This window comes from Physeter macrocephalus, chromosome 11 (assembly GCF_002837175.3).
Source record: "Physeter macrocephalus isolate SW-GA chromosome 11, ASM283717v5, whole genome shotgun sequence".
Classification (NCBI taxonomy): domain Eukaryota; kingdom Metazoa; phylum Chordata; class Mammalia; order Artiodactyla; family Physeteridae; genus Physeter; species Physeter macrocephalus.
The window spans coordinates 25443036-25458047 of NC_041224.1; the positions used below are offsets into that span (position 1 = coordinate 25443036).

Sequence of the window (15012 nt, forward strand, 5' to 3'; positions counted from 1 at the left end):
GGCAGAAGACCTAAATAGACACTTCTCTAAAGAAGATATACAGATTGCCAACAGGCACATGAAAGAATGCCAAACATCACTAATCATTAGACAAATGCAAATCAAAACTACAATGAGGTATCATCTCACACCGCTCAGAATGCCCATCAGCAAACAATCTACAAACAATAAATGCTGGAGAGGGTGTGGAGAACAGGGAACCCTCTTGCACTGTTGGTGGAAATTTGGCCATCATCAAAAACTCTAGAAATAATAAATGCTGGGGAGGGTGTGGAGAAAAGGGGACCCTCTTGCACTGCTGGTGGGAATGTAAATTGATACAGCCACTATGGAGAACAGTATGGAGGTTCCTTAAAAAACTACAAATAGAACTACCATACGACCCAGCAATCCCACTACTGGGCATATACGCTGAGGAAACCATAATTCAAAAAGAGTCATGTAGATGAGGATGATTATAATTTTTGTGACTTTCTGTTTGAATAAAAAAAAAAATCCCACAAGGACTCAGAGGCAAAAAATATACAAATCAATTTTCACTGCAAAGTAAAGGAGCTGTTACAGTGGAGGATTACTGGACTGAATGTCCTTATTATGACATAGTATGAGTGTGTTTCGTGTTTGGTAATTGCAATCATTGTTGCTTTTGTTGTGGCCATCCATTTACAATGCTTGGTGTCAGTTTATTTATCTCTTGTAAAAATAAAATACAGTGTGTGTGTGTGAGTTGTGAGCAAAAAAAAAAAAAGAAAGCAGATCCACATGAAAATGAAGTTTAAATGACGACCAAATGGTTTGTTTAAGGTATTGGGCAATTGTGCATTATTTTGTTACTCTTTGTGTGTATTAAAGAATTTGTGTCAAATTTAAAAAAGAAAAAAAAAACCAAAAACCTAATAGTACTACTACTATATTATATACTATATAAATACGTTTTATATATTAAATATAATATATATTTAATATACATTAATAAATACAAATATGATATAAATATATAATACATATTTTATAGAAAAAAAAAAGAGTCATGTACCAAAATGTTCATTGCAGCTCCATTTACAATAGCCAGGACATGGAGGCAACCGAAGTATCCATCAACAGATGAATGGATAAAGAAGATGTGGCATTTATATACAATGGAATATTACTCAGCCATAAAAAGGAACGTAACTGAGTTATTTGTAGTGAGGTGGATGGACCTAGAGACTGTCATACAGAGTAAAGTAAGTCAGAAAGAGAAAAACAAATACCGTATGCTAACACATATATATGGAATCTTAAAAAAAAAAAAAAGGTCATGAAGAACCTAGGCACAAGATGGGAATAAAGATGCAGACCTACTAGAGAATGGACTTGAGGATACGGGGAGGGGGAAGGGTAAGCTGTGACAAAGTGAGAGAGTGGCATGGACATATATACACTACCAAACATAAAATAGCAGTAGGAAGCAGCCGCATAGCACAGGGAGATCAGCTCGGTGCTTTGTGACCACCTAGAGGGGTGGGATAGGAGGATGGGAGGGAGGGAGATGGAAGAGGGAAGAGATATGGGGACATATGTATAACTGATTCACTTTGTTATAAAGCAGAAACTAACACACCATTGTAAAGCAATTATATTCCAATAAAGATGTAAAAAAAAAAAAAAAGACAGACATGAAAACAGAGTAAGTGATGCCTTTGGCTTGACAGAGATGAGTAAACAGTTAACAGTTATTTTGGGATATGACCATATGGGCCTCTCCTTTTGTCCAAAAAATGATTCAAAGGTATCACAATCATCACTACGATGAGACGACAGGAGCGTAGAGAGGGAAGAAGAAAAATGTGAGAGACATTTAAGAAACACAGGGGTCTAATGTTTAGAAAACACACCTGCTGTCCTCTGAACAGCTAAGTCAGTGAGCACTGTCACAGGACACCTAGTGACCCAAATTTCTCTGAAAAGATTGCATGTCTTGATAGTGAAATCTCTGCTGCAGGATTTACTAGGTCAGGTTTTTGTTTTCTTTTTCATTACAGAAGTTTCCATCACTTCAAGATTACAGAATAAATACAAACTACTCGAATCCTCATCTTCAGTCTAAAGATGCAAGTGACTCGAATCATGCTAAGGGCCTTTCAGGCAACTGAAAATAATAACTTCTAAATATCCCATGACAAATTCCTGGCCACACCGAAGAGTACAAACTCAACTATTTTAAGTAGGCCCAGGCCCCCGACAAAAGGGGAAAGGAGGACACAGGGTGGCCTTAGCCATCTGTTAAATTAATAATCCTTGAATTTGTGACACATAACAATGGAAGATATCATGTCTCCTAGTGTTAAGGATATTTTAAGGGGAGATTCTTGGCCACGGTGAATTTCAAGCACCGTAGCTGATTTGAGAAAATATTTCTTGAGCAGTGAGCCCTTCCATAGAGAATGCCTATGTATTTAAAGCATATCAAATGTCATTTTTACTTACCCTACTGTCTCTATATATATCGAATACAACTGCAAAGGAGAAAAAACTTGAAGTTAGTAACGAACTTCTATTTTCATCATCTACGTCTCCTTTTGGAAATTAAAATGCGTTTTATTATTAGTTACTTAAAGGACTTCCTGCTTCTACATCTCAAAACTTCAAACATAAAAAGGCATCCTACAATGTTTTACTTATATAATTTTGTTTTCCTTTTCTCTGTCCTCAGCCGTAATCCCTTATGTTTAAAAATTCAAACCAAACACCAACATCGTCTCAACCAGTTCACAATTAGAGACAGGTTATCTATATCAGAGAAAAGAGCATCAATCACTAACTGCTTGATGGGGAATAAAATGGGTAAAATCTGCAATAGGAAAGCACACTATCTAGCCATGCTTAGGACATGACTCATCTTTTTTAAAAGTCAAACCTGCCACAGACCCCAGGCTTGGCAAGGAGAAAAACAGAAACCATAGCAGATATAATTTGACAATGCATGAAAACTGTCTCATACACAATACTTTCAACACTTACTTTCAACTCTTAAAAACAACTCACAAATATTTACTTTGTAACTGGTGCTATCTGATCATTCAAATAAAAATCTAAAAAGGTAGATCAGTCAACAGCTAATTTAGTCCTAATAACAGAAGCATGTGGTTCTCTGTAGATAGACCCTTTGAAATGTATAATAAAATATCTCAAATGACAGGAGAGAGAACCATCTCAGTATTAAAAAGGGCCTCTGGTTAAATAACGTAAAATTAACATGCAAACCCATCAGCAATACCATCATATAATAAAATGCTTAAAATACAGTATTTTGAATCCAGTTTTAAAATATGTACCACAGTGAAATAAGGTTCGGTAACATAACGCATTTCATTTCACTGGGTCAATAAAAAATACTCACAGTCTTCGTCTAAGAATTTATACTGTATGTGTTTCTTGAAAAAGTCTTGTATGCATCTGCAAATCTCTTCCTTTTGTTTAGAAATATGATCATAATATTGTGTGTAGTCCCTCTGAGAAATACCTGACAAGAAAATATTTTACATTTCATTATTACACAATATTCTTTTCAAAAACACCAAAATGTGATTTAAACCTCTTTTTGAGGAAACTATTAAAGTAGATCGAATGAATATGGCATCATACATTAGTCAGCATTTTATATAAAGCTTATCAGTTGAAAAGGTTCAAATGGCTAGGTGAACCTTAAAATTCCATATTGCCAGGCATTCTTACTTTAGAAACAGTAATTATTTTTATTTAGTACAATGGGAAGAATTCAAAGTCATAAAAACGTTTCTTATGTAAAAAATGAAAGAAGCAATTTTAAACCTACCCACATAGTCAACTGCCTTCTTCTTTGATTTTTCCAATGAACTGTCTAAAAATTGGCATTCTTTTCCACTTTCTTTGGGAAAATGTAAAATACTCCTTACCATACGTCTTCCATAATCATACTGCACCTCACGGTCTATTTTCCTTGTTCATACGTGCTATCCTGCCTTCACAAGCCTGATGTTTCAAGCCATGGAAAAGTAAACATTCCTTTCTTCAGAGTGACTTGCTGATATTATTCCAAAAACACTAAAGGGAGTATTGTAAGAACTCCTTTAATCTGCTCTAGACCTAAGAAAAAGTTCTCTGCTCTGAAAGAAGGGCTTCCAACCAATTTCTTAATCACATGCCAATATGACTCCCTTCTTTAACTGTACTTAATACTGCAGTGTTTCTTTCAGAGGTATATAACAATATTATACAATAAATTCAAACAACCCCAGTGTATTTCAGGTAAGTTAAATGTCAACATCACATTCAATAAATAAATAGTGTTGATGTGATTCTGTTCAAATCACACTTTTCTTGGTTGACGATCAATTCTACCTCATGGAAAATGTGCTTAGACAAAATAAGAGCGAATTAGCTACAATATTTAGCTTGAATAAATCATAGCAGACAAAATAATAACCTCAGAGGAAAGAAAATGGGTGGCTTTTAAAGCAATGTACTTCTTTGCATATTTTCTCTTGCTAGAATAATAAACAGTGCTTCAATAATAGAAATAAACGTTCAAAAACTGGGCTTTTTACGCTGCTTAAAATAAGCAGTGTATTGCTAGTAATACCTAGGAAAGCCCCAGAGAGAAAGCAGGTAGTATTACACATATCCTGAGAACAGTAAAGGCCACCACTTTCATCTCTGGAATCCAGATTGATGTGATCCATCAACAAGACTATTTTCTGTGGAAACAGAATCTGGCCTCAGGACCCTTGTCAATACAGCATTCCAGAGAGTCAGTGCCAATTGGTTAGAGGTAGCATCTGAGATAAAAACGGATTGTTACCCTTGTCTTAATTACTAAGTAATTTATTTCCATCAAAAGCTTGTCTTCTTTTAACAATTACTTTCAAAGGTTTAAAAAAACAAAAAAACCCAAAAACCTCACCAATAAGCTTATTTTCCTTGACAAAACATCGGAACTCAGCACCAGGAATTAATTCACACCATTTTCGAAGAACAAGCTGTAGACAAAGGAAAAAAGAAGCACAACTAAGTAACAAGAGAATATTTACTAGTCTAATAAACAATTTTATGTTGAGACTATGTCTTAACAATTGCCATTATCAAGTGTTTTGTTTTTTTGTAAAAAAGGCATCATAAAACATTCCTGACATGATATGTAGGGAACAGAGCTATGATCTATTAGTCTAACAGAATAGGGGAAATTGTATTAAAACTCTTTATGACAAAATGTGCCTTTGTCACTTATTTACAAAGTTCTGACATTTGGGGAGTTCTGACATAACATACAACTCAAAGGATGATATAGTCACATCTTATCATCGTTGGGCCATAAGTTTCCCTATAATTCATATGTTCCTCACTCCTTTAAGAACATCAAAAAGTAAAATAATTTCCAAGTTATCTACCTTAAGCATCATTCTGTAATACTCTGATAAAATTATTACGGCTTATCACAAAGACTCACTAAAACCCTTTCATGATTTTCCCATTATTTTAAAGTAATACAATTCTACCAATGGCCCAATTCATAAATGGGTCTTATTACTATAACTTATTATTTGATATGTGCAAATTCTCATATTGTTGTGATTTATAAATAGTACAGTTGACAAATGTATGCTTCTGAGTCTGGTTGTAAAATGTTCTTTTGAAAAAACTAGTCCTGTCCTTTTGAAGTATTAATTGTAATCGATGGCAAGAGCCCCCAGCCTCCTGAATCTTGGCATACACCTCTTTGCCCCTCAAGACCTAGGAGATAGGACTTGAATTACTCTAGGCCCCATTCCAGGAATCCCCCCAGTGGGCTCTGTACCTTCCCATGCCACCTGGTTTCTTGTACATAACATTCGAGAGTAAGCCCATACCCCATGTTGTACTAGGATAATCTGACACAAGTCTCTCTTCTAAGGGTGATGAGCTGGGTCTTATTCATCTTTGTGTTCCCAGCACAGGTATGTAATGCCTAGCAGGTGCCTAGGAAATGTTTGTCAAGTGAAACATGGAACAGCAAGTATTTAAGATAAGCAGCCACTAATAATCATGATATAAAAAAAATTTAATGAACTGTGAAAATGCTCATACTATGTTGTAAGTGAAAAAAAAAGTGGCACAGGGCTTCCCTGGTGGCGCAGTGGTTGAGAGCCCGCCTGCCGATGCAGGGGACACGGGTTCGTGCCCCGGTCCGGGAGGATCCCACATGCTGCGGAGCGGCTGGGCCCGTGAGCCACGGCCGCTGAGCCTGCGTGTCCGGAGCCTGTGCTCCTCAATGGGAGAGGCCACAACTGTGAGAGGCCCACGTACCGCCAAAAAAAAGAAAAAGTGGCACATAAAGCAACTTATGGAGTGTATATATGCACAGGTGCGCACGTGCGCACACACACACACACAAATATCTCAAGAAAGGGAAGTTAAATGTCAAAATGCTAATAATACTCAGGATATCTGGGTGGTGGGCTCCTCATATTTTCCTGTATTTTTAAATTTTTGATAGTAGGTTGCTTTCCTTAAAAAAAAAACTGTACTGTTAAAATATGTCTTAGAAATTTGAAGTGCACTGATTCCAATTTTCATTATTGTAAGCTCTTGGTCAAGCTCTGTATGTGCCACCTTTTTAAAAAGAACCTAATTATTAAATGAAGAATCCCACACTAAAAAATTACAGTGTTGTCACCTAGTAAAAGCTGATACTGGCAAATATATTTTCTGACAGCTACAGTAATTTTTATGTAAGCAACAAATAAATATGCAATTATTGCAAACTGACGTTAAGTTTCCAGAAAATTTGCATTATCTATTGAAATAACGTTTTGGACAGGTAATACAAACACTGTACTTGATTTTTTAAAAAAGGTAAAAGGTGAGTCTTCCCCCCAAACAGTCTCTCTGTTCTCCTCCTCACAGGCAACCAGTGCTGACAATTTCTCATACCTCTTTCCAGAAGTACTCTATGAATACACGAGCATATAGTAGGTATCTTTTTAAATACACACAGACGCAAGCACACGATACATGGGATTTTGCTTGTCACTTTTTTCATTTTAATTACTCTCACTTTCCTGGGCTTTTAAAACTGGGTTTTAAACTCTATGCACTAACATGATGATGGCATATTCGCCAAAAAGCAATAAAAGAGCAAACTGCGGGTGAAATCAATCTCGGGGATAGATGATGACATTACAACAAAGATTACTCCACAGGGCAAGACTAGGAAAACAATCTTTTTCATTTTTGTGTTTCTAGCACAAAGTAATAAGATATAGCAGGTGCTTGATAGATGTTTGTTCAGTGAAACAACAGATACGAATGTACTACATACACATGACTAATGTTAAAAAAATGTTTAATGACCTGGGAAAATGCTAATATATTACATACCCCTCACAAATGGTATGTAAAGATCTCAATTACAAGTGCTAAAAGATGTAGGAATTGTTTGGTGGCTTGGTGAAGAGTAAATTACCTGTTCACAGAAGATAAGCCAAGATATACACTCAACATACTAAGAATTACTTGGTACAGTGAGTCAGTGGACAACTTTTGAAAGCATGTGTATATACAAGTGACTGGAAGCAAAAAGATGACGAAGAAATTAAACTAACAACAACATCCAAGAACACTGCCCACTTCAGGGGTGGGTGTGTGTGTGTGTGTGTGTGTGTGTGTGTGTGTGTGTGTGTGTGTGTGTGTGTGTGTGTGTGTGTGTGTGTGTTGTATATACCTTCAAACCAGGAAAATATGGGTTTGCTATTGGGGGACGGGGGAGGGAGTTGCTATGTTTAAACTCTTATGACTATTTCTAATAAAGTTTTCCACTGTCCTTTTGTTCTTACTTCTATATGTGATCTGTAAAATGAGAGAACCATAGAAAAAATAAATAAAAACGGTAAAATGGTGGTGACTACTTTTCCTTGTAAATCAGGTTAAAAAGCTTAAACAGGTTAAGCTGGATGGTGAGTATGAAGGTGTTTGCTTCATTTCAAAATATGTATAATATTCCATAGTATGTACATACTGTGTATATACTGTATGTGTATGTATATGTACATAATACATGCATTTTACGTGTATATTTCATAAATTTAAAAATTCAATGGCTCTAGGTTCCCAGAGAAATTAGTCCAAAAATTGGATTCATTTCACTTAAGAATAAATAGAAATTCTCAATACATCTTCATCTAGAACTATCAATTTTATTCAAGATTTAAAAAAAAAAAAAAAAAAGATTCTTACCTCATATTCCATACACGGATCTGGGGAATCATCAGTACAATGAATAAATCTTTGAGGGAAAGAAAGGCAACTGAATCTTTATTTTATGGCGTCAGTTTATGCATACACATTACTTATATTTACTTATATTTAAAGTGGGAATAAGGTTTTACTAAAAGCATCCAGAAACAGGAGACTAATTCAAATTCAGTGAACATTTATTAAGCACCATTCAGTGTCAGGCGTTAGCCTAGGCACCCTGAAATGTTATTTGTTATTTCACTTGTCCTCAAAACAACCATATGAGCTACTATAATCTCCATCCTTCTGTTAAAAAAAAAAGGGCTAAAACGAAGGAAAGAGCACATTTAGTGACCAAGCCAGGAGTATAACGCAAACCCACTCTAGATTCCAAATGAGGGTGAGATGGCACTGTTGTTTTATAATTCTCACTGTGCTCTTCATGGCTGAACCAGAAGTCTAGTTCTCTGCTGACATTAACTCTGCCACCTAAAGCCACAAAAAGTTCATCTAATCCTTCTCCCACATCCCATTTAAAAATAGCTGACAGAAGAATTATTCATTCCTCCATTAAATATATTGCTTCCTCTTCTAAAAACCCTCAGTTTCATGGACAATTTTTCACATCCTTTATTAAACACCCACCTATGCCAAGGGCTGGCGAGGCACTGGAACGCCAAAATGACTAAGAGTCCCTCGTCCTTTAGTCTGGTGAGGAAAGCCTAACAAGTACCCAAAGAATTTCGAAACACTGAAAATAAAAATACTGTGATGGCACAAAGGAAACACTGATTAGCTCTTCCTGTTTTGGGGGAGGGGAGCTGCTAGTCAAGAAGGCTTCATTTGACATGAAGAGAAGGGTCTGCGTTTGAGGCAAAGGGAGAGAAGGGAGAACTCTGCACAGGGCTACTGGAGGTCAGTACTGATGTGTGTGGAGGGAAGAACTGCCAGAAGATGTGGCTGGAGAGAAACTGTGGACAAGAAGGACTATCCAGACCATGAAGAGTATTGTTTGCCTATGCAGAGAGGTTGTGATTTATTATACAGACAATGGGGGGCTAAAAACGTTTCTGAACACCTGAGGGAGATCATTGCACTTAGGCTTTAGAAATATCACGGGGGGCAACGGTGCTGGAGAGCCTGGGGGAATGGGTGGCAGGTTGGGAGGCTGAGAGCCCAGTTGGAAGGCTCATTGCAACAGCCCCAGGGAGAGATGAGGGGCCAACTAATGCGAAGGCAGAGGAGAGGGAGAGGAGAAGCTCTATACACAGATATTTAGGAGACAAAGTCAGGGCTACTTGGTGCCTAATTGAAAGTGCAGGATGAGGGAGAAAGAGGCCAGATGACTGGGGTGGCTGCTTAATGACTCGCTGGATAGTGATGCAAATACCATTCACTAAGAAGGAAGAGCAGGTGATGTGGGTGAGGAAAACAGGGGAGATAACTACGTTTGGGTGTGCAGTGTTGGAAAAATCCTGGGAGAACCACAGAGAATGTCTAGTAAGCAACTGGAACAAGGAAACTCAAGAGTGGGTGGAGGTGAAAATAATTATCTGGAAGTAATCGTCCTACTGGTATAAAAGCTAACATCAAGGATGGAGACAGAAGTGATCAGTCAGCTCATTCAGATAGAATCCTGGGGAATACCAACAATTCAAGAAGCAAAACAGGTGGTCAAGAGACATTTTGATGAAAAAAATACACAAGCAAAACAAAAAATAGTTTTAAAGAGGTCTTAAGCAATTTACAAGTAGAATTAAATTTGAAAAGCTTTTAAATTTCCCTGAATGTTTGATTAGCTTGGAATTCTCTGCAATCATTTATGATTTATACTACAAACAATAACAACACAAATAAGGTGGTTGGCTAAAATCCTCAGAAAATAAGAACTTTTATTGCCACTAACAGTTGGGCACTAATGGATATAATCTGAATGACAAAGAAAGATACACACAGGGAGCTTTGTTAAAAGGCAGTGGGCTTTCTCCGTATTAGTGAACAGGCACCAAGTGAAGCATGTACATCTGCTATCTCATTTCATCCTTGCAATAATCCTATGAGAAAGTGCTATTATTATTATCCACATTCATCACACAAGGAAACCAAGGCTCCGAAAGGTGAGAAGTGAAGTCAGTGGTGGGAGGGCGCTAAACCAGTGTGGAACTGCTCCTCTCAGAGGTGGAGGTTCTAGAGCTGTTATCACCCTCAGATTTCAGAGAAACCACAAATACCAAATGGATCCAGAGAAATACATATGTCCTGGATCATCTCCTTTAATAGTTCTACATAATATATTCTTCTTTATTCTATTTTTTTTCAATTTTTAAAAAATTAATTAATTAATTTTTGACTGCATTGGTTCTTCGTTGCTGCACACGGGCTTTTCTCTAGCTGCGGCGAGCAGGGGTTACTCTTTGTTGCGTTGCACGGGCTTCTCATTGCGGTGGCTTCTCTTGTTGCGGAGCATGGGCGCTAGGTGTGCGGGCTTCAGTAGCTGTGGCACGCGGACTCAGTAGTTGTGGCTCGTGGGCTCTAGAGCGCAGGCTCAGTAGTTGTGGCGCACGGGCTTAGTTGCTCCGCGGCACGTGGGATCTTCCTGCACCAGGGCTCAAACCCGTGTCCCCTGCATTGGCAGGCGGATTCTTAACCACTGCGCCACCAGGGAAGTCCTGTTCTTCTCTATTGTAAAAGAGTCCCTCACCTTTTTTTTTTCTGGTTTAACACCCTAAATATTTTAATTAGCAAAAAACACTAATTCATTTATGAATTCTATTATAAAAATTCATTTTATCCTTAAAACATTTTTCCTCAACTCCTTTCTAAATTCTAAATGAAAAGATGAAAAGTGTGTCAAAAATCCAGACAGTGTTATGAGGAATAAAAAATTGTGTGGTAAAAGAATTTTTCACAAGCGAGAAAAAGCGTTCACAATACAGTATACTTTTAAATAATAAAAAAGGTCAAAAAACTACACAGTACAAGCTCATATTTTAAAACATACATGAGAAAACATAATACAATGTTAATTATTAGAATGTTAACAATGATTCTCTCCCAGCAGTGACTGTTCATTTCTTCTGCTGCTTTTCTGTAGTATTTCTAACATTATGTTTATCACATTAAATATATATTAGTTTAACTTTTAATCTTGAGGAATTAAAAAACACATAAAAGTACAAAGTGGGGACTTCCCTGGTGGCGCAGTGGTTAAGAATCCACCTGCCACTGCAGGGGACACAGGTTCGAGCCCTGGTCCGGGAAGATCCCACGTGCTGCGGAGCAACATGTGTCACAGCTACTGAGCCTGCGCTCTAGAGCCCACGAGCCACAACTGCTGAAGCCCGCACGCTGAGAGCCCGTGCTCCGCAACAAGAGAAGCCACCCCAATGAGAAGCCCACGCCCCGCAATGAAGAGTAGCCCCCACTCGCTGCAACTAGAGAAAGCCCGCACGCAGCAACAAAGACTCAACGCAGCCAAAAAAAAAAAAAAAAAAAAAGGACAAAGTGTACATATAGTGCTTTTATAATAAGAAACCAAGTTTACTTTAAAAGTTAATATTTTACATTTTGCAGTGTATACAAAATATCAAATTATGCTGTATACCTGAAACTAATATATACTGTTAGGCCAATTATACAATTTTTTTAAAAGTTAGGACTTCCCTGGTGGCGGAGTGATTAAGAATCCACCTGCCAAGGCAGGGGACACAGGTTCGAGCCCTGGTCCAGGAAGATCCTACATGCTGTGGAGCAACTAAGCCTGTGCACCACAACTACTTAGCCTACGCTCTAGAGCCCACGAGCCACAACTACTGAAGCCCAGGCACCTAGAGCCCGTGCTCTGCAACAAGAGAAGCCACCCCAATGAGAAGCCCGTGCACCGCAACAAAGAGTAGCCCCCACTCGCCACAACGAGAGAAAGCCCGCAACGAAGACCCAACGCAGCCAAAAATAAATTTTTTTTAAAAAAGTTAAGGGGCTTCCCTGGTGGCGCAGTGGTTGCGCGTCCGCCTGCCGATGCAGGGGAACCGGGTTCGCGCCCCGGTCCGGGAAGATCCCATATGCCGCGGAGTGGCTAGGCCCGTGAGCCATGGCCGCTGAGCCTGCGCGTCTGGAGCCTGTGCTCCGCAAAGGGAGAGGCCACAACAGTGAGAGGCCCGCGTACCACAAAAAAAAAAAACAAAACAAAAATAAAAAAGTTAATATTTTAGCTTTCAATTAACCAGTAATTCTTATCATGATAAAACTGAACTGCCTATCTTTTTTTTTTTTTAATTTAAATGTATCTAAAATATACAAGGGAGGGCTTTCCTGGTGGCGCAGTGGTTAAGAATCTGCCTGCCAATGCAGGGACTCAGGTTCGAGCTCTAGTACGGAAAGATCCCACATGCCGCGGAGCAACTAAGTCCGTGTGCCACAACTACTGAGCTACTGAGCCTGTGCTCTAGAGCCCGCAAGCCACAACTACTGAGACCCTGTGCCACAACTACTGAAGCCCGCACACCTAGAGCCCGTGCTCCACAAGAAGAGAAGCCACCGCAATGAGAAGCCTGCACACCACAACAAGAGTAGCCCCAGCTCACCACAACCAGAGAAAAGCCCGCGCCCAGCAACGAAGACCCAGCACAGCCAAAAATAAAATAAATAAAATTAAATAAATTAAAAAAAAAAAAAAAATATATATATATATATATATACACAAGGAGCAACGAAGACCCAGCACAGCCAAAAATAAAATAAATAAAATTAAATAAATTAAAAAAAAAAAAAAATATATATATATATATATATACACAAGGGAGATGGGAGGAGAGAAATGACAAAGGAATTCGAATAAACAAACACTTCCAAAACACAGGTCTTCATTATCTAAATTTTTTAATGCTTCTATATTCCTACAAATATTGATTTCAACCCTTGGTTAATCCTTATTTGCTACTTTAAAATAGGTATACATTTTAATACACATTTGTATTCTACCATCCCATAACATTATTTTTTAAGTGGTGATAGGTTTAACATTTAATGTTAGTTAAAAACCTTGACTAGTTTCAGAAGGTAGATGTGAGAACATATGTGCTTACATGAAATTACTGTACAAGGCTTTTTCTTATTAAGATGATTAATCAGATGGCCAGGTACAGTCTCTGAAAGGAGAGGAAAGTGCAGAGCCACCTACTTAAGACTGAATGTGAAGGTCAACAACATTTTTAGGAGCTCAGCTGAAATACCGCAAAAAACATTGTGTATGAATATTTAAATTCCATTTATATTCTGGAGGAAGTAGATTTAAAAAGCAAAAATGTGTTAAGATATTTAGAGTATTAACAACACTTGAATGCTTACAAATCCTTATATAAATTACGGTTCAAAAATTCCAGGTTACATCAAAAAAGGAAAAAGAAAGAAATCCTTAAATCAAGGCTTCTTACTACATTGAAAATACTAGTAGAAACAATACTAGCAGAAAATATGAGTATCCTAACAGAAACGATAAAATATCTTCAGTCATATCAAATATAAAAATGTTTGTATTATTCCCTTAACTGACTGAACCAAGAACACAGATGATCCAAACACTTGCATCTGCAATGGAGAAAAAAAAGCTGATCTCTCATTTCCAAAAATAACAGTTTCTTAATCGCTAAAAGAAAGCAGGACCTCAGAGAGGTAACAGCAAGTCACTGATCAAGGAAAGCAATTTACAGAGAAAGAATACTGAATTGCTAAGTCTACTTTAGCTTTTGTTTCTATGAACACATAATTTAAAAGTCATGGTAAGAACTAGTATAAATTCTCAAATCCCAACTCAGCATATAATATAAAATTATAATACATGTTATAATTTATGAGCAAAAGCAAGAAATTATGTCATAATACCTAACACTTCCCCTGTGTTAACGAACACATTTAAATTAACACTTAGAAAATTTGCCTGAATTATGAAATAATATGAAATCATTTGCAATCACCTTGGAATTTGGGCAACTGTTAGAGAATTCCTCAAGTTATAACCCAAAATTAGTCTAGGTCCAGATTGATAAGTGTCCCATACAGATGAGAAACAATACAGGCATCTGCATTGTTCTATAACCATCCCCACCCTCCAGGACCCACGCCCTTCCCAGCAGAGGTAGGACTAGATGAAACAATATTCCTGTTGAGAAACCTGCTGACAGTTTTACTGCTGTTTCTTTCCACAAAATTCGCCTTTGCTCTCTGGTTGTTTTTAAGAACTCCTTTTGTCTCTGGTGTTCTGCAGTTATACTATGATATGTTTTCTATTGGGACACTCGTGTTTACTGAATATGAATTTGTGGTTTTTTATTCATTCTTGAATATTCCCAACTACTTTCTCTTTAAATATGCCTCTCCCTCCTCATTTTCTCTATTCTTCCCTCCTAGAGTTTCTATTCTACATTTTAAACATTCTCATTTTATCCAATATGTCTCTTAATTCCGTAATTGCAATTCATTAATTCTCTATGCTGCATTTTGGATAATTTTATCTCATTCAAATAACTATCTTTTTCAACTATGCCTTATTTACACAGGTAAATGCGTTTTTAATTTTAATAACCACGTTTTCCCTTTCTAGAACTTTTGTTTGCTTCTTTTTTCCTAGTAACTTGTTCTACAAGTTTCAATTCTTCTTCAAGAGTTTAATCAATTAAAAGTTTTCCATTACATTATCTTTTAGACTTCTGTTATTTCTTCTTTTTTTTTTTTTTTTTTGTGGTATGCGGGCCTCCCCCTGCTGTGGCCTCTCCCGTTGCGGAG

The 15012-nt window shown here is 37.5% G+C and overlaps 1 protein-coding gene across 1 annotated transcript in view; it reads right to left on the reverse strand.

Moving 5' to 3' along the window:
- Positions 1-15012, reverse strand: part of CDC123 (cell division cycle 123) — a 62890-nt gene that overhangs the window by 16599 nt on the left and 31279 nt on the right. Inside the window, exons 7-10 of the mRNA XM_007129300.4 lie at positions 8233-8281; positions 4925-5000; positions 3383-3505; positions 2470-2498 (exon numbers count right to left, since the gene is read on the reverse strand). Of these exons, the coding sequence (XP_007129362.1) occupies positions 2470-2498; positions 3383-3505; positions 4925-5000; positions 8233-8281 (277 nt within the window). The remainder of the gene's footprint in view (positions 1-2469; positions 2499-3382; positions 3506-4924; positions 5001-8232; positions 8282-15012) is intronic.